At 49.6% G+C, this 20,357-nt stretch overlaps 1 protein-coding gene across 1 annotated transcript; it reads left to right on the top strand.

Moving 5' to 3' along the window:
* Nucleotides 1-6,791: 6,791 nt before the first annotated feature.
* On the top strand, nucleotides 6,792-20,096 carry SEH1L (SEH1 like nucleoporin; the record flags this gene model as incomplete). Its single annotated transcript, XM_080714391.1, has 8 exons — nucleotides 6,792-6,902; nucleotides 9,512-9,562; nucleotides 10,410-10,556; nucleotides 13,016-13,227; nucleotides 13,736-13,834; nucleotides 15,648-15,788; nucleotides 17,692-17,849; nucleotides 19,800-20,096. The coding sequence occupies 8 exons, from the start codon at nucleotides 6,792-6,794 to the stop codon at nucleotides 19,949-19,951; spliced, it is 1,071 nt and encodes a 356-aa protein (XP_080570517.1). The 3' UTR covers nucleotides 19,952-20,096.
* Nucleotides 20,097-20,357: the final 261 nt, after the last annotated feature.

Below are 20,357 nucleotides of genomic sequence, written 5' to 3'. Positions count from 1 at the left end.
GTATAAAAATGGGTCTGGGAGAGTAGCCCGGAGGTGTGTGTGTGTGTTTATATATATATATATATATATATATATATATATATATATATATATATATAATTTATTTATTTATTTGGAAACAGGGTCTCACTAAGTTGCTGAGAGCCTCACTAAGTAGCTGAGGCTGGCTTCGAACCTGTGCGATCCTCCTGTCTCCGCCTCCCAAGCGCTGGGATTACAAGCGTGCGCCACCACGCCCAGCTCCAAGTACTGGGTTTAGAAATGTATGCCACCATGCCCCGCTACCTCCAAATACTGTTGAGAGCTTATTGTGTGAGTCTTGGAAAGAACCTTCTTCCAATTTCCTGCAAACATTCCTTTGTTTGGTCCCAGCTGTCGGCGGCTTCCCGGGAAGGATGTGGGGTTCTGTCTGGTCTCTGGCGCTCTGTGGAATCTGTGGCATGATCTGCTCTTCCAGTCAGCAGCCTCAACTGAACTCAGCAGCGTCCACTGTCACCGCGCTTGAGAGCTAAACCATCCTCTCCTGCTCCTCCTCTGCCTCCTCCTCCTCTTCTTTCTTTCTTTCTTTCTTTCTTTCTTTCTTTCTCTTTTTTTTGTGGATCTGGGTTTGGAACTCAGGGGCATTCAACCTCCGAGCTACACCCCTGCCCTATTTTTTATTTTTTATTTTGAAACAGGGTCTCACTGAGTTGCAGAGGGCCTCACTAAGTAGCTGAGGCTGTCTGCGAACCGCGATCTTCCTGTCTCAGCCTCCCGAGTGCTGGATGACAAGCGTGCGCTGCCCGGCCCGCCGCCTCCTCCTCCTCCTGCACGTTCTCCTTCTTTTGGGGTAATAGGGTTTGAGCCTGGGCTGTTTCCCGCGGCACTCCACCCCTGCTTTTGTCCTGGGGACGGAGGTCTAGCAATTCTAGCTGTGAGTTACACCCCAGCCCTTTTATTATCATCATTATTATGACCTCGTGGTACTGGGGAGTAAACCCAGGGGCTTTCTACCTCCAAGCTATAATCTTAGTGCTTTTTATTTTTTATTTTAACACGGTCTTGTTAGGTTGCTGAGAGTCGAGCTAAATTGCTAGTCCCAAGCCTGTGATTCTCTTGTCTCAGCCTCCCAGGCACTGGGTTTAGAGGTGTGCTCCACTATGTCCAGCTTATTTTTTATTTTGAAACAGGGTCCCTGATAAGTTGCTGAGGCTGGTCTCACACCTGCGATCCTCCTGCCTTAGCCTCCCAAGTACTGGGATTACAGGCATGTGCCACAATGCCTGGCTTCTAGCCCTTTAAAAAAATACTTTGGCTGGGCCTGGTGATCCCAGCACTTGGGAGCTGAGACAGGAGGATCACAGGTTCAAAGCCAGCCTCAGCTACGTAGTGAGGCTCTCAGCAACTCAGTGAGACCCTGTTTCCAGATAAAATATAAAAAAAAAAATAGGTCTGGGAGTGTAGCCCACAGGTAGAAAGCCCCTAGGTTCCACCCCCAGTATCACAAAAAAAAATTTAGAGACGGAATCTTGCTAAGTTGCCCAGGCTGGCCTCCAATTTGCCATCCTCCTGCCTCAGCCTCCCGAGTTACTGGGTTTAAAGGTTTGTGCCACTGAGCTGAGCTTAAGTACTAAATTCTTGAAATAAAACATCCCTAATGCCGGCCTTCCTGCAGGCTGTTGTCAGGAGGCCGAGTTGGCTGTCTGGCCTCACCAGGCCACGCAGAAGCTCCAGGGCCCCTCACACACCTGTCTCACGCCCCGGTTCAGGGAGGGCGGTGTCTCCTCTCAGCCCAACACGCCCACTGCCCTGTTCTGTTGAGTTTTCTGGGAATGGTTTGCTACCCCGGGAAACCACAGGCTGCGGGAAGGTCAAATGTGCTGTGTGCTAGAAGACGGCCCTGAAAACCACGCAGGGGAGCTGGGGCGGCCCCAGGACCTCACTCAAATTGTTGGAGCCGGGCGTGGTGATGCATGCTTCTCATCCTAGCACTTAGTGAGCTCTCCACAAGTGAGACTCTGCTTCAAAATTAAAATAGGGCTAGGGGTGTAACTTGGAGGTAGAATGCCCCTGGATTTAATCCTCAGTACTAAAAAAAAAAAAAGAAAAGAAAAAAAAATCAATTGTTGGGACTAGGTGCCTGTCATCCAGTACTCGGGAGGCTGAGATAGGAAGAGCACAGGTTTGAGGCCAGCCTCGGCAAAGTAGGGAACAGACTCAGCAACCGGACAAAGCTTGTTTCAAAATAAAAATAATAAAACAGGACTGGGGGTGTAGTTTGGAGGTAGAATGTCCCTGGGTTCCATCCCCAGTCCCCACCACGCGCAAAAAGGAAAGAAAGAAAGAAAGAAAGAAAGAAAGGAGAGAGAGAGAGAGAGGGTGTCCTCGGGGAGCACTCCGAGTCCGCTGGGTCAACTAGTGGCACCTAGTGGGTCAACTAGTGGGTCAATTAGTGACCGCTGGGTCAACTAGTGGCTTCGCCTCCAGTTTGACACCCGCGCGGTGCAGGGCGCAAAGGCTGCGGCGGTGCTTGGCTTGTGCTCGGCAGGCGCCGCGCGCCCCCTGCTGGCCGCCAGGACGAGGCGCTCCGGGGCGCGCACCTGCCCCGGGGCCTGGGCTCCAGGCGGCCTCAGCCACTCAGGGAGACCCTGCGAGATAAAACAGAGAGCGGCGTGGTGGCCGCTTCCAACCCAGGACTTGGGAGGCTGAGGCAGGAGGATCGCTGGTTTAAGGCCTGCCTCAGCTACTTGGTGAGGCTCTCAGCAACTTAGTGAGACCCTGTTTCCAAATAAAATATAAAACAGGTCTGGGAGTATGGCCCGGAGGTAGAGGCCCCTGGGTTCTATCCCCAGTACCAAAATGAAAATGAAAATAAAAATAAAATAAAGAAATAATAAATAAATAAATAAATAAATAAATAAATAAAATTAAAATAGGGCTGGGGGGTGTAGCTCGGAGGTTGAATATCCTGGGTTATATCCCCAATACCTCAAAAAAATAAAAATAAAATAAAAATAGCCAAGAAGAGCTGGGTATGGTGGTACATGCTTGTAATCCCAGTACTTGGGAGCCTGAGACAGGAGGATCGTAGGTTTGAGGTCAGCCTCAACTACTTACTGAGGCCCTCCACAACTTAGTGAGACTCAGTTTCAAAATGAATAAAAAAAAAAATAGGCTGCAGAATGCTTATTCTACCTCTGAGCTACTCCCTGGCCCTATTTTTTATTTATTTTGAACTAAATTGTGGAGGCCTCACTAAATAGCCGAGGCTGTCCGGGAACTGTGATCGTCCTGTCTCAGCCTCCCAAGTGCTGGGATTCTGAGCTGCCCACCACGCCCTATCCTTTATGACATCCTGAAGGTGGGAGCAGGGAGCGTGGCAGGGGCTGGGCGCTGAGGTGGAGGGCGAGGTCTCAGTGCAGGGAGTTATTCTGGGAGACACGCGTGGCGACGTGCCACTCTGCACGGTCCAGAGGCCACAGAACGGCCATCGAGAGGGAGCCGCGAAGCCGGCTTCAGGACTGAAGTCGATCTGCTCACGCTGCGGCTGTTCCAAAGGCCGCCCTGCACGGTGCGAGCGGGAGCCGCGTGGAGGAGGCTCTGCGTGTGTGCACGCGCGCGTTTGTGGGCAGTGTGTATACGGAACTCTATCTTCTGCTCAACCTTGCTGTGAACACAGTGCTCTAAAATCTAAGATCTATTCAAATTAACCCGGCTTCACCTACTTACCGTCTCCGCTGTCTCCAATAATCTGTGGCATCCACTGATCTGTTTATTTTTTGTTTTATATTTTTTCAGTACTGGGGATGGGACCAAGGGGCATTCTATTTCTGAGCTACACCTTCAGCTCTATTTTTCATTCTTTGTTTTGAAACAGGGTCTCACTGAGTTGTAGTGGGCCTCGCTAAGTAGCTGAGCCTGTCCGCGAATTGCGATCCTCCGGTCTCAGCCTCCCACGTGGGATTACAAGCGTGCCACCACTCCCAGCTCCACCGATCTGTCTATTAAAACTTAACTTTAGCCGGGCGTGGTGGCGCAGGTTTGTAATCCCTGCGCTTGGGAGGCGGAGACAGGAGGATCGCGCAGGTTCGAAGCCAGCCGTGCTGGCGTAAGAGACCCTGTTTCAAAATATAAAATAGGTCTGGGAGTGTAGCCCGGAGGTAAAGGGCTTCCAGGAACCCCAGTACCACCAAAAACAAAAAACAAAAAACAAAAAAATATAAACACACACACACAAAACTTAACTTTAGCCGGGCGTGGTGGACGCTCACAATCCCAGCACTTGGGAGACTGAGATAGGAGGATCGCAGTTCGCAGACAGCCTCAGCTACTTAGCTAAGGCCCTCTGCTCAGTGAGACCCAGTTTCAAAATAAAGAATAATGCTCCTGGGTTCCATTCCCAGCACCACAAACAACAGTAACAACAAAAACTTACCTTTAAGCGGGGCGGGGTGGTGCACGCTTGTAGTCCACGTGGGAGGGCGAGAGGGGAGGATCGCGGTCCGCTGGCCGGGGAAGGCGAGGGAGATGCAGCTGTGAGTCTGCTAACTGCCCCGTGGCTCGCCCCTGAAGGCCTGCTTCCTTCCAGGCCCGAGTCTGGAAAAGGCCCAGTAAGCGCTAGAGCAACGCTTGTCCGCCTAATTGGGGCACACCCTTTGTTAACCTAGAGAATGTACTTTTATTGTTTTTTTTTTTTTTGGTGGTACTGGGGTTGGAACCCAGAGGCTTTCTACCTCCAGGCTATACTCCCAGACCTACTTTCTATTTTATTTGGAAACAGGGTCTCACTAAGTTGCTGAGAGCCTCCCTAAGTAGCTGAGGCTGGCTTCGAACCTGTGTGATCTTCCTGTCTCAGCCTCCCAAGCGCTGGGATTACAAGCGTGTGCCGCCATCCCCAGCGAGAATGTACTTTTAGACTCACCTAAAGAGGTCTAGAGGAAGGGTATTGTGGTGCACGCCTGTACTTGGGAGGCTGAGACAAAGATTTCAAGTTCAGATTTCGAGGTGAGACCCTGTTTAAAAATCAGAAATAAAATAGGACTGGAGTGCGGCTCAGGGGTAGAAGGCCCCTGGGCTTATCTCCAGTACCCCTCAAAGCTCAGTGATGTGCGCAGTCCATCTGCCGGGAGTCACCCTGCAGGTTCCTGAAGACCCCGGCCAGGCAGAGGCTCTGTGCTCTCCAGCTGGCCGGCTGAGCTGTTGGGATGACCACACCCGGCCTCTGGCTCCCAAAGCCGCCTTGCTCTCCGCTCACTGAGCCTGCACTTTCCTAAGCAGCCTGTCTATGTCTCTGACTGGCTTATGCCGAGATTCTTTCCCATCACCGCAGACCCTGCGGGGAGGCACTGACTCTCCTCCTGTGGCGGTCTGAGGACTGCAGAGGGTATATTTCATTTTCATTTTTCTTTTTTTTTGTGATACTGAGCTGGAACCCAGAATCCTTCTACCTCCAAGCTACATCCCCAGCCCTAGATTTTATTCTTTATTTTGAAATGGTCTCACTGAGTTACAGAGGGCCTCACAAAGTCGCTGAGGCTGTGCGCGAACCGTTATCCTCTTCTTTAATACTTTTTTTTGACATTAGAGGTTGAACACAGAGGTATAATATATCTAAGCTACACCTCTGGTCCTATTTATTTATGTATTTATTTATTTGCAGTACTGGGGATGGAACCCAGGTGCATTCTACCTCTGTCTGAGCTACACCCCCAGCCCCCAGCCCTATTTCCTATTTTTATTCTTTATTTTGAAACGGCCTCACAGAGTTGCAAAGGGCCTCATCACTAAGTAGCTGACGCTACTGCTATCCTCCTGTTTCAGCGTCCCGAATGCCTTATTTTATTTTGAAACAGGGTTTAGCTAAGTTGCTGCGGCTGGCTTCGAACCGGAATCCTCCTATGTGAGCCTCCCAAGTACTGGAATGCCAGGCCTGCGCCACCATGCTTTGCTTTACTACTTTCGTAACGCCCTTTTTTTTTTCTTTTTACGGTACTGGGGATGGAATCCAGGGGCCTTCTACCTCAGCCCTATTTTTTTTTTTTTATTCTTTATTTTGAAACAGGGGCTCACTGAGTAGCTGAGGCTGTCCGTGAACTGCCATGACCGCGATCCTCAGGTCGCTGCCTCCCGAGTGCTGGGATTACGAGTGTGCGCCGCCACGCCGGGTTTACCCTCGTCTTAGGACGGAGGCCTTGCCAGTCCCAAGCTCTTCAGCGAGTCTCCCGCAGCCTCTGAGGCCAGAGGGTGGGCGGGGCGAGCCGAGGGCAGGGCCAATGAGAGGTGGGCGAGCCGAGGGCAGGGCCAATGAGAGGTGGGCCGATCCGAGGGCGGGGCCAATGAGAGGTGGGCGAGCCGAGGGCGGGGCCAATGAGAGGTGGGCGAGCCAAAGGCGGGGCCAATGAGAGGTGGGCCGATCCGAGGGCGGGGCCAATGAGAGGTGGGCGAGCCGAGGGCGGGGGCAACGGGAGGTGGGCGAGCCGGGGGCGGGGCCAATGAGAGGTGGGCCGCGCCGAGGGCGGGGTCAATGAGAGGTGGGCCGATCCGAGGGCGGGGCCAATGAGAGGTGGGCCGCGCCGAGGGCGGGGCCAATGAGAGGTGGGCGAGCCGAGGGCGTGGCTCGGCCGTCGGGGGCGTGGCTCTGCCAGTGGCGGGCGCGGCTCCGCAGCGAAGGGGCGGGGCGGGGCGAGGCGGGCTGCTCGCGCCGAGCGCGCCGGCGGCGGGACCCGGGGCTGCGGCCGCGCGCCCCACCTCCGCCCTCTTCGGAGGCGGGCGAGGCGGGAGGGGCGTTTGGGCCACGCGCGCCGGCCGGAGCCATGTTTGTAGCGCGCAGCATCGCGGCGGACCACAAGGATCTCATCCATGATGTCTCTTTCGATTTCCACGGGCGGCGGATGGCCACCTGCTCCAGCGACCAGAGCGTCAAGGTGCGCGGGGCCGAGCCTGGAGGGTAGGCCGGCGTGGACAAAGGGCTCTCCCGGACTCCGGGCGCGCTGCGGGCAGAAGCCCGGCACCCCGCGGCCGGGCGCGGCGGAGGCCCTCCCTGCTCGGGCCGTGGGGCGCGGCGGTCCGGCAGGGCCGCGCTTCAGCGCGCGGCCGCAGTGCGCCTGCGCGGGCCGGCTCCTGGCCCCTGCGCGCTCCCGCTGCGGGCTTGGCCGCGCGCTTGCGAGCCGCGCTTCCGGCGTCGGGCGGCGGTGGGCGGAGCCTGGGGCGGCGTGGGGGCGTGGCCTAGGCGGCCGGCCTCCAGCCCCGCAGTCCTGGGCTCTTAGGTGCGTTGTGTTCCCCTTGGGTTGGGGTCTGAAGCTCACTTTGTTTCACCAGCCCCGATTTTTATTCTTTATTTTGAAACAGGGCCTCACTGAGTTGCAAAGGGCTTAATTTAGTAGCTGAGGCTGGCCTCGAACAGCGACCCTCCCATCTCACCTTCCCAAACGCTGGGATTACAAGCGTGCGCCACCACGCCGGGCTCCCCAGCCTTAATTCTATTTTGAAACAAGGTCTTGCTAGTTTGACGAGAGTCTCACTAGTTCTGAGGCTGTCCTTGAACCTGCAATCCTCCTGTCTTAGCCTCCCAAGTACTGGGGTTACAAGTGTGTGCCACCACGTCCAGCTGCATTTGAAGTAAGGTACTTATGGAACATGGCCTTCTCTATTTTTGCGGTGGCGGAGATGGAACCCAGAGGCCCTCTATCACTAAGCTGCACCTCCAGCTCTTTTTATTTCGAAAGTGTTTTGCTGAGTTGCAGAGGCTGGCCTCGAATTTAAGAGGTGCTACCATGTCCAACTCATTGCTACATTTTCTTTTTAATTTTTTCTCTCTCATTGCTATCTTAATACTCTGTGTGTGTCAAGGAGGGGGGATACTGGAGATTGAACCCAGGGACATTGAGCTACACCTCCAGTCCATTTTATTTTTTATTTTGAACTTGGCATCTTCCCAGCTCAAAAGTCCCAAGTACTGGGGTTATAGGTGTGTGTACCACCATGCTTGACATGTTAGTATTTATTGATATTCTCTCTCCTTTTTTTTCTAGTGTTTCAATTATTATGGTAGCATGTGTGTATGTACATATTTGTATGAATGCGCATATATATACACGTACATGTATAATAAGTGTATAATTAAAAGTGTATGGCTTGGAGCCAGGCGTGGTGGCGCACGCTTGTAATCCCAGCATTCGGGAGGCTGAGACCAGAGGATCGTGGTTCGCGGACAGCCTCAGCTACTTAGTGAGGCCCTCCGCAATTCAGTGAGACCCGGTTTCAAAATAAAGAATTAAAAAAAAAAATAGGGCAGGGGGTGTAGCTCGGAGGTCAAATGTACCTGGGTTCCATTCCCAGACCGCAAAAAAAAAAATAATAATAATAAATAAAAAATAAAAATGTATGACTTGTTTAGTTAACATTCATAAGAAAATGTAATAGTGTGAGAAAATTTTCATGCAAATCTTATGAAAGTATATGTATGCATGTATATATGGGTATGCATGTAGGTACATATGTGTGGGTATGCATGTAGGTACATATGTGTATATCTACATACACATGTGTATGTACATATATACCTCATTGGCATGTATATGTAGATATATGTATATATACTTCATTATCATTCCTTAATTAATGCCTGTTAACTGAATGAGTCGTGCTTTTTTTTTGTGGTACTAGGGATTGAACCCAGGGGGCAGTCTACCTCCAAACAACACCTCCAGCCCTATTCCCTATTTTTTATTCTTTAGTTTGAAACAGGGTCTCAATAGGATGTTGAGAGGTCGCTGAGTGGCTGAGGCTGGCGTGTGTGTGTGTGTGTGTGTGTGTGTGTGATACTGGGCGTGGAACCCAGGGGCTTTTCTACCTCTGGGCTATACTCCCAGACCTAATACACACACACACACACACACACACACACACACACACACACACACACACACACACACACTGTGTGTTGCTGAGAGCTTCACGAAGCAGCTGAGGATGGCTTGGAACCTGTGGGATCCTCCTGTCTCAGCCTCCCAAGCGCGGGGATTACAAGTGTGCGCCACCACGCCTGGCTCAGAGGCTGGCTTTGAAACTGCAATTCTGCTGTCTTCGTCTCCCAAATACTGGGATTATAAGTGTGTGCCACCACGCTTGGCTTTATTATCTCCTTATTACCGGGTCCTTTAGTTGATTCTTCAGTTTGTAGGTTGTCAGAAGTAGCTTTAGCAGAGAAAAGCTTTATTTATTTAGTATTTTATACATTTTGAATGATGTCTAAAATTTTAATACCAGAAGAGAAGTGCGTATTTTTAAACTTTGAAAAGAACTGGCAAGTTGCCTTTTCTTGGTGCAGCTTCTTTTTGCAGTTCTGGGCTGGAGCCCAGGGCCTCCCACAAGTTAGGTGAGTGCTCCGACGGGATGCCGCTGAGCCCAGTCTCGCCGCCCGCGCTGCTGGTGGGTGTAGATTGGGCAGCATCACTGGCCGCACTGGGCACCACCATTTTCAACAGGTTTTATTAGTACCTTGCTTTTGTAATCTGTACTTTGGCTTTTGCAGGTTTGGGATAAAAGTGAAAGTGGAGATTGGCATTGTACTGCTAGCTGGAAGGTTAGTATTTATTTTTACAGTGAATTAAAAATTGAAATATTTCTTGCTTATTTAGTAGTATCAATGACTTTCTGTTCAGCTTGGAGAACATTACATACTATATATGTAGTTCTTTTCCTGGAAAAATATTTTACATTTTTTCAGTATTGGAAGTAATAGAGCCGGGCGTGGTGGTGCTTAGTACTTGGGAGGCTAAGACATGAGGATCGCAGGTTTGCATCTAGCCTCAGCTACTTAGTGAGGCCCTATTTCAAAATAAAGAATGAATAATAGGGTTGGTGGTGGAGCTTGGAGGTAGAATGCCCTTGGGTTCAATCCCCAGTACCACCAAAATAAGTTCAGAGGTAGAATGTCCTGGCCTCATTCTCTGGTGTCTCTCTCACACACACACACAATCAGGGCTTTTTATTTTTTGGCGGTCCTGGGAATGGAGCCCAGGGACATTCAACCTCTAGGCTATACCCCAAGCCCCCCTTTTTAATTTTTAAATTTTTATTATTATTTTTAAAATTTTTAAATTTATTATTTTTTTTTTGTGGTCTGGGGATGGAACCCAGGGGCATTCGATCTCCAAGTTACACTCCCTGTCCTATTTTTTATTCTTTATTTTGAAACCGGGTCTCACTGAGTTGCAGAGGACAGCTGAGGCTGTCCGTGAACCGCGATCCTCCGGTCTCAGCCTCCCAAATGCTGGGATTCCAAGTGTGCGCCACCACGCCAGACTAGAACTTTTCATTAAAATATTAATAGATCGCCTTTCTCCTTTGCTGAGTAAAATGATGATTTGTCTGTTGCCTCGTGTGACACACGGTAACTCAGACTTGTCTTTGTTTCCTCATGGGCCCAGACGCACAGTGGATCCGTTTGGCGGGTGACATGGGCCCATCCAGAATTCGGACAGGTGTTGGCTTCCTGCTCCTTCGACCGGACGGCTGCCGTATGGGAAGAAATAGTAGGAGAGTCCAACGATAAGCTGCGAGGACAGAGCCACTGGGTGAGGCCTCTGCTGGCTGCGGGCCACCTGCCCTCTGCCCTTAGCTCGCTGCTTTTCCCTCCTCGTTACTTGGCTTGGCTTGGGCCCGGGTGGTGTTCAGGAAGCTCCTGATGCTGTTTAATTATACCTCTGCTGACAAATCTGGAGTGTTTGCTTGTATCTGGATTTGTATTTTAGTATATTTTATAGGGTATAATTGGTGTATAACTTTGTTTATTTATTATTTATTTTGGTGGTACTGGGGGTGGAACCCAGGGGCTTTCTACCTCCGGGCTACACTCCCAGACCTGTTTTATGCTTTATTTGGAAACAGGGTCGCACTAAGTTGCTGAGAGCTTCACTAAGTAGCTGAGGCTGGCTTTGAAACTTGTGTGATCCTCCTGTCTCAGCCTCCCAAGTGCAGGGATTACAAGCGTGCGCTACCACGCCCGGCTTTTATTCTTTATTTTAAAACAGAGTTTTACTAAGTTGTGGAGGCCTCACCAAGTAACTGAGGCTGGTCTCCAGCCAGTGTTCCCTGTCTCAGCCTCCCACGAACTAGGATTTTGAGTGTGCGCCACCATGCCTGGCTATATTTTTATTTTGAAACAGCGTCTCATTAAGTTGTTTGGGGCTCCTGAGTTGCTGAGGTTGTCTTTGAACCTGTGATCCTCCTGTCTCCGCTTTCCAAGTACTGTTACTACAAATGTGTGCCATTGAACCTGGCTTTTATAGCTGGGCGTAGTGGCATATACTTGTCATCCCAGCATATGGGAGGCTGAGACAGGAGGATCGCGTTTGCGGCCAGCCTCAGTTACTACTTACTGAGGCCCTTTGAAACTCAGTGAGACCCTGTTTCAAAATAAAGAATAAAAAATAGGGCTGGGGGTGTAGCTCGAAGGTTGAATGCCCCTGGGTTCCATCCCCAGTACCACAAAACATCAACAACAAAACAAAACTTAGCCAGGCGTGGTGGCGCACGCCTATAATCCTAGCACTTAGGAGGCTGAGACAGGAGGATCGCAGAGGTTTGAAGCCAGCCTCCTTAGTGAGGCTCTCAGCAACTTAGTGAGACCCTGTTTCCAAATAAAGTATAAAATAGATCTGGAGGTATAGCCTGGAGGTAGGAAGCCCCTGGGTTCCACCTCTAGTACCACAAAAAAACCCAAAACAAAAACCTGGCTTTCTATTTACTATTGACGCATCTTAATTCACTAATTGCTGCCTGCAGCATGCTTACGTGACAAAGCTGCCTGCATGAAAATTGTAACATTTTCTGGCTTTGTGACCACTTGGTTAAGAGAGATTACAAATTAGGTTTATTTTATACTTTTGGGTGGTAGTGAGGATGGGAGCCAGAGCTGGCTGCATGTAGGTAAGGGATCTACTGTTGAACTACGCCAGACTGTTGTGTTGCTTCTTTCTGTGTTTCTAGGGATTGAGCCCAGAGGCATTCTATGTCTGAGCTGTGTTTATCTTTTTTTTTTTTTTTTTTTGGTGGTACTGGGGGTGGAACCCAGAGGCTTTCTACCTCCGGGCTATACTCCCAGACCTTTTTTATATTTTATTTGGAAACAGGGTCTCACTAAGTTGCTGAGAGCCTCACTAAGTAGCTGAGGCTGGCTTTGAACTCCTGCGATCCTCCTGTCTCTGCCTCCCCAGCGCGGGGATTACAAGCCTGTGCCACCATGCCCGGCTTGTGTTTATCTTTTTATCTTTGTTTTGAAACAGTCACACTTGGTTGGTGAGAGTTTGGTATTCTGTTGAGGCTGTCCTTGAACCTGTCTCTGCCTCCCAAGTATTGGGATTACAGGTGTGTGCCCCCATGTCCAGTCTTATTTTTTTAAACTTTAAGACGGGATCTTGCTAATTTACCCAGGCTATCCTCGAGCTTGGGTCTTGTTGTTTCAGTGCCCCATGTAGCTGGGTTTATAGCCATGAGCCTCTAGACCTGGCTGAAGTTAGGTCTGAGGGAGATTTTTTTCTGCCTTAAAGGCAATAATAATTACAGATTACCGATTTGTTAGTGATTGTTATGTATGTGATACTTTGCAAAGTGTTTTGTAGGAAATTGAGGCCTGTTAGGTTTTATTTATTTATTTATTTATATTTTTTGCGGGTCTGGGGATGGAACTCAGGAATATTTGACCTCCAAGCTACACCCCCTGCCCAATTTTTTTTTTTTTTTTTATTCTTTGTTTTGAAACCGGGTCTCACTGAGTTGCAGAGGGCCTCTCTAAATAGCTGAGGCTGGCTGTGAACCGCGATCCTTCGGTCTCAGCCTCCTGAATGCTGGGATTACAAGTGTGCGCCACCATGCCCGGTGTTAGGCCCGTTAGGTTTTAAAATAGCTTACTTAAGCTTATGTACACACCATATATGGCAAAGAACTTTTTGTAGGATTCTGGAGTCTGTGTTCTTTCCACTGTACCATGGTTTCTTTCTGTGCATAATTTTAATTGGTGACTGTTGTTTTGTAGGTGAAGAGGACAACTCTGGTGGATAGCAGAACATCTGTCACTGATGTGAAGTTTGCTCCCAAGCACATGGGTCTCATGTTAGCTACCTGTTCGGCAGATGGTGTCGTAAGAATCTATGAGGCGCCGGATGTCATGAACCTCAGCCAGTGGTCTCTGCAGCATGAGATCTCGTGCAAGCTGAGCTGTAGCTGTATTTCCTGGAACCCTTCAAGGTAAGTGTATACACCAAGCTTCTGAAAACACAGTAGTGGTAAAACAGGCTAGTAATTTTTTTTTTCCGCTACTGTGAATGGAACCCAGGGCCACTCTACCTCCGACCTACACCCCCTGCCCTAATTTTTATTCTTTATTTTGAAACAGGGTCTCACTGATTTGCGGAGGGCCTCACTAAGTAGCTGAGGCTGTCTGTGAACCGCGATCCTCCAGTGTCAGCCTCCCAAATGCTGGGATTACAAGTGTGCACCACCACGCCAAGTTCGGCTCTCTTTTTTAACCTATTTAATTTCAGAAGTTTTCTCTTTTGGGAACAGAGTTCCTTTCTGTCCAGGCCATAGAAAAGGGTCAGAAGAATCGAGGATGGTCCGGTGTTGTGGTTCTGTGTGTGACCTCGAGTGTGCCCGCTGGCAGGTGTGGCCGCCCAGTGCATGGGCTGGCTGGCGCTGCTGCGGGTCCCGGTCGTGGCCCTCTCGCCGTGTGACGCTCATCTGCTCTCCCCTGCAGCTCCCGCGCTCACGCTCCCATGATCGCCGTGGGAAGCGACGACAGTGGTCCCAGCGCGACGGCCAAGGTGCAGGTTTTCGAGTACAGTGAGAACACCAGGTTGGTCCTGCTGAGTATTAATTATTGTTCAAAGTCGTACTGGATTTCTTTCTTTTTTTGTGGTACTGGGGGTGGAACCCATGGGCTTTTCTACCTCTGGGCTATACTCCCAGACCTGTTTTGTACTTTATTTGGAAACAGGGTCTCAGTAGCTGAGGCTGGCCACGAGCCTGTGCGATCCTCCTGCCCAGCCTCCCGAGCACTGGATTCCGAGCGTGCCCGCCACGCCCGGCCGCTCTAGATTCTTGGAGTATTCCTTTATTCAAAGCTGAGCTGGGCCTCATCCATTCTTGGTTTCCTTGGTCGGCCATGCTCTGTTTAGACTGATAGTCTGAGGTAAGATGAGAAGGTAACTTTCTCCCCGTATGTGCCATTCTGAAGGGAAAACAACAGCAAAAGTCTTACTAACAGGCAGGGAGATTTGGGACGTAATGTCAGCGTTTTAGGGTGTTGATGTTGGTGTTTGTCTGGAAGGAATTCTGAGGCCTTGATTTACATCTTTGATTATATTGTGATTTCCTTTTAGGAATATTATGGTAAGTTAAACTTATCAAATCTTCCTTTTAAAAATTGAGAAAAATAAGAGGGTTAGATTTTATGACCTGAGCGAATCGGGGTGTGGAACAGTTTATACCCGGGGAAACCTCATCCAGGATGGGGTTCAGGAAGGGCCTCGAGGAATCCCGCAGGACAAGCAGAAGCCACCAGAGCACGCTGCAGTGCAGGCGAGCGCGGCAGGCTCTGGAAGAGGAGCATTCGACCTCTGAGCTACACGCCCTGCCCAATTTTTTATTCTTTATTTTGAAAGAGGGTCTCACTGAATCGCGGAGACCCTCACTAAGTAGCTGAGGCTGTCCCCGAACCGCCATCCTCCAGTCTCATCCTCTGTAATGCTGGGATTACAAGCATGTACCACCACGCCTGGCTCTTTTCTTTATTTTTGAAACAGGGTCTCACTGAGTTCAGAGGGCCTCAGTAGTAGCTGAGGCTGTCTGCGAACTGCAGTCCTCCTGTCTCAGCCTCTCTGGGATTTCAAGCATGGGCCACCACGCCTGGCTAAGACTTAATTTTAGATAGGGTTTTATTAAACTTTTAAGGTAGCCGGGTGTGGTGGCGCAGGCTTATAATCCCAGCATTTGGGAGGCTGAGACCAGAGGATTGCGGTTCGCGGACAGCCTCAGCTACTTAGTGAGGCCCTCTGCAACTCAGTGAGACCCTGTTTCAAAATAAAGGATAAAAAATTGGGCAGGGGTTGTAGCTCGGAGGTCAAATGCCTCTGGGTTCCATCCCCAGACCCGCAAAAAAACCCAAAAAACTTTTAAGGTAAAGCTAAATTTTCAAAGGAGGGTTCCTGGAGGTTCTGCAGATCCCAGGTGGCTTAGCCCTGCAGCTTTACCCGCGGGAGTCCCTGAGGCCAGGAGTCCTCGAGGAGCTGGTGGGCTGTGCACCTCCCAGACCCTTCCCTCCTCGGGCTTCCTGCCAGTCCAGGAGTCCTCGGCCGCTGTTCACAGGTGCCTTCTCCGATCTCTGTGTCTCTCCTGGCCTGCCTTTTCTAAGGGCAGGGGCCATTGCATTCAGGGTCCAGCCTAATCCAGGATGAATTCATTCCAGGGTCTTTAACTGTACCCGCAAAGATTCTTTTTCTCAATAACGTCACATTTACAATTAAGATGACCACTATTCAGCCCACTGCAGAGGTAAATGTGACTTGCTTGTAAGCAGAATTTAAAGAAAATTGAGGCACATTTATATGGTTTGGCAGATTTTATTTGTGATATTTTTAATGTAAGTTCTTGTTTTTTTTTTCCATTAGGAAATATGCAAAAGCCGAGACGCTTATGACAGTCACCGATCCTGTGCATGACATCGCGTTTGCTCCAAACTTGGGAAGGTCCTTCCACATACTAGCCATAGCGACCAAGGATGTGAGGATTTTTACCTTAAAGCCAGTGAGGTGAGTTTACACAGTGACAGATTTGGAGTCTCTAGGCTGCTTGTAGCTTTACTTGTGGAGGAGAGAAGCGGTGCTATGATTTAAAGAATAGGATCTTTTCTTTTTGCGAGTCTGGGGATGAACCCAGGGGAATTTGACCTCCAAACTACACCCCTGCCCTATTTTTTATTCTTTATTTTGAAACTGGGTCTCTCTAAGTTGCAGAGTCTCACTAAGTAGCTGAGGCTGTCTGCAAACCCTGATCCTCCGGTCTCAGCCTCCCGAATGCTGGGATCACAAGCGTGCGCCACCACGCCCGGTTCCCCTGCCCACTTTTTTATTCTTTATTTTGAAGTAGGGTCTCACTGAGTTGCAGAGGGCCTCGCTAAGTAGCTGAGGCTGTCTGCGAACCACCATCCTCCGGTCTCAGCCTCCCAAATTCTGGGATTACAAGCGTGTGTGCCACCACGCCCAGCTGAAGAATAGGTTCTTTAATGGATATTTTGTGTGTAACAATGTGACTTTTTGGGATGGGGAATTGAATAAAGAGATGAGATTTATATGCTCTTAATTGTCTTACTTAGGCTAATAACTAACACTGAATTGCTCCCCTGAATAAATTGGTACCTTATACGATGTTTGAATAAGACATTCTTGTGAATGATATATTACTTTTGATTTTAATTAGGAGTTTCATTTCTTCCCCTTTTTCTGCCTTTACAGTATTCCCTTTCAAAATAATTATTCAGTTTTTGACTCGTCAGCCTTGTTTGGGGATGACGTCTTTCCTTTTTCTTCCTTCCATGAGAGGATGTGATTCATGGGCTGGGTCACTTCAGGTCCTGGGGGGGGGGGGCATCCCGTGAAAATGACACTGGCCCAGCCCGAGATGGAGCGTGAAGGAATCCCCCTGGGCACACTATTGTAAAGTAACACGGATAGCTGGGCGTGGTGGCATGAGCCTCTAATCCAGCACTTGGGAAGCTGAGAAGGAGGGTCACAGGTTTGAAGCCAGCCTCAGGAGTTTAGTGAGGCCCTCAGCAACTTAGGAAGACCCTTATTCCAAATAAAAAATAAAATGGGGCTGGGGATGTATCTCAGAGGTAGAATGCCCCTGGGTTGAATCTCCAGTATCATATACACACAAAGAATAAATAAAATATCATGTTAACTACATGAGACTTTTTTATTTAGAACTGCATATATTCTTATTTTACTTAATTTTTTTGGTGGTACTGGGGATAGAACCCTTCTACCTCTGGGCTATACTCCCATACCTATTATTATTATTATTATTATTTGTATTTTATTTGGAAACAGGGTCTCTGAAGCCAGCGAGCTGGCTTCGAACTTGTGCGATCCTCCTGTCTCTATCTCACAAGCGTGGGGATTACAAGTGTGCGCCACCACACCTGGCCATATTCTAATTTATTTATTTGTTTTATTTATTTATTTTGGCAGAACTGGGGATGGAACCCAGGGGCATTCTACCTCTGAGCTATACCCTAACCCTATTTTATTTTTATTTTTTTGCGGGTCTGGGGATGGTACCCAGGGGCATTCAGCCTCTGAGCTACAATCCCTGCCCAATTTTTTATCCTTTATTTTGAAACATTGTCACTGAGTTGCAAAGGGCCTCACTAACTAGCTGAGACTGTCAGCAAACCGGGATCCTCCAGTCTCAGCCTCCCAGATGCTGGGGTGCGCCACCACACCTGGCTGCCCAGCCCTATTTTTTATTCTTTACTTTGAAACAAGCTCTCATTGAGTTGCAGAGGGCCTCACTAGTTAGCTGAGGCTGTCTGTGAACCATGATCCTCCTGTCTCAGCCTCCCAAGTACTGGGATTACAAGCATGTTCCACTATGTCTGGCTTCTTTTATTTTTAAAAACTCCTGTCAGACTTCTTTTTTTTTAATTAACAGGAAAGAACTTACTTCCTCTGGTGGGCCAACAAAGTTTGAAATCCATATCGTGGCCCAGTTTGACAGTCATAATTCTCAGGTCTGGCGTGTGAGTTGGAACATAACAGGGACAGTGCTGGCGTCTTCCGGAGACGATGGCTGTGTGAGGCTGTGGAAAGGTAAGGCAGTGGGCCGCAGCCCCGCCGCACGCCGCACGTGTCTGCTTTAGGCTTTTCCCCTGGAACTGGGTGTGGAGGTGCATGCCTGGATCCAAGAGGATTGCAGGTGTGAGGCCAGCCTCAGCAACGTCACGAGGCCTCTGCAACTGAGCGGGAGCCTGCTTTCAAGATAAAAAGCAAGCGCGCAGGGCGTGGCGGCGCAGACCGAGGACCGCGCTTGCGGCAGCCTCGGCTACTCAGGGAGACCCTGCTTCAAAAATGAAAAGACTAAGAAATCGGGCTGGGGGCATAGCTCGGAGGCTGAATGCCCGAGTTCCATCCCCAGTACTGTAAAACAACAACAAGAAGAACAAAAATAGGGCTAGGGATATTATCCAAAGTACACACTCTGGATAGGACCGCGGTCACCTTTCATTATGTAATGGAGACAGCCAGTCCTTACATCCAGTGCCTTCCCTTCCCTTCCTTTAACTCTCTAGTGTTCAAGAACCTTGAGGCTAAGCTGTGTGTGGCGGCGCACGCTTGCAATCCCAGCTTTCAGGAGGCTGAGACAGGAGGATCCAAGTTCACTCACAGCCTCGGCTACTCAGTGAGGCCCTCTGCAACTCAGTGAGGCCCTGTTTCAGAATAAGAAGAAAAAGTCGGGCTTGGGGTGTAGCCTGGAGGTAGAGTGCCCCTGGGTTCATCCCCAGTACCGCAAACAAAACAAAACAAAACCTTGGAATTGTAAGGTTTTTACAAGGCTGTGCTGAGAAAAAACTCATCTGGTTAATAGACACAGACTTTGGTTTCTCTTACTTGGTTCTGTGCTTTTCCAAGAATGTCTGTCTGTTGATCAGGTGGTCTGTGGTCTGTGCGCCACCGTAATGGGTGGCGTCTCATGCTTAGCATCCAAATTACCTCTGTCCTGGGACACTGACCCTGAGCAATTCGTTTCCCACAGTGCAGCTTGGTTAGACGCCTCCTGTGATCAGGTTCCGCGTGGCAGAACCAGCCAGACTTTCCTCAGTGGCTTTTGTTTTAAAGGGCCTGCTGTTCTCGTCAGGCCTGGGCCTTAGTGGACCACACAGCCGCACGCTTGGCTCCTTGACCGCTTTGCCGTCACAGAGTTGGCCGCGTGAGATAAGCCACTCACGTGCCTTCCTCACCTCCTCAGAGTTGGTCTCTGTCCACCCTGCAGACAGGAGGTGCCCGCGCGGGGGACTCACTGCCTTTCGCGAGTTACGATGGAAAGACACAGGCTTTTTTTTTTTTATGGTACTGGGGGAGGGAACCCAGGGCCTTCTACCTCTGGCTCCACTCCCAGACCTTTTTTATATTTTTTATTTGGAAACAGGGTCTCTTAACCCAGCTGAGGCTGGCTTCGAACCTACGTGATCCTCCTGTCCCAGCCTCCCAAGCGTGTCGCCACCACGCCCGGCGACACGGCTCATTTTGATATTAACTTAATGTGGTAGGCTAAGAGAATTGTCTCTGTTAATAGTCAACCAGAAAGTAAACGGGTGGCTAATGGTTTTCTGAGGTATGTATTTCATTAAAAGTTGTCCTTGGCTGAGTGTCCTGGCGCATGTGTGTAATCCCAGCTACTCAGGAGGCTGAGGCAGGAGGATTGCAGGTTTGAGGTCAGCCTCGGTAATTTAGCAACGCCCTGTCCCAAAACTGAAAAGGAGCTGGTGATGGGGCTCAGTGGTGCAGCACTTAACTATCATGCGTGAGCCTCTGGGTTCTGTCTTCAGTTCTCTCTCTCACACCACACACATGTGCACACATACACACACGCACAGACACATACACACACACACACACAAAATTGGTGTTAATGCTTACTTGGAAAGAAATCTAGCCCATAGATTCTCTCTGTTTCTCTCATTGTTTTAGGACACGGATACAGATTTGTGCTACTGTGCGTAGGTGTTAATCATGTTGCTGTATTTGAATATCTTCTTTCAGCTAACTACATGGACAACTGGAAGTGTACTGGTATTTTGAAAGGTAACGGAAGCCCAGTGAGTGGGAGTTCTCAGGGAAATTCAAATCCTGCCCTAGGTTCGAATACTCCAAGTCTTCAAAACTCATTCAGTGGATCTTCTGCTGGCAGGTAGGCTGTTTGTGGGAAAATTAGAAATTACCTTCTTTTTATTTATTTTATTTTATTTTTGGTGGTACTGGGGTTCCTGGAAGCCCTTCTACCTCCGGGCTACACTCCCAGACCTATTTTTACATTTTAATTTGGAAACAGGGTCTCCTAAGCAGCGCGCGCGGCTGGCTTCGAACCCGCGCGATCCTCCTGTCTCCGCCTCCCGAGCGCGGGGATGACAAGCGTGCGCCACCACGCCCGGCTCTATTCTTTATTTTGAAACGGGGTCTCACTGAGATGCAGAGGGCCTCACTAAGTGTCTGAGGCTGGCCGCGAACCGCAGCCTTCAGGTCTCAGCCTCCCGAATGCTGGGATAACAAGCGTGCCCACCACGCCCGGCCATTCCCTTCTTTTTAAACCATCTGGTGGCC

The sequence above is a fragment of the Muscardinus avellanarius genome, assembly GCF_963383645.1.
Source record: "Muscardinus avellanarius genome assembly, chromosome: 17".
Taxonomy (NCBI): Eukaryota; Metazoa; Chordata; class Mammalia; order Rodentia; family Gliridae; genus Muscardinus; species Muscardinus avellanarius.
Note: the sequence above shows the minus strand (reverse complement) of the source record. Positions and strands in the feature narration are given on the sequence as shown.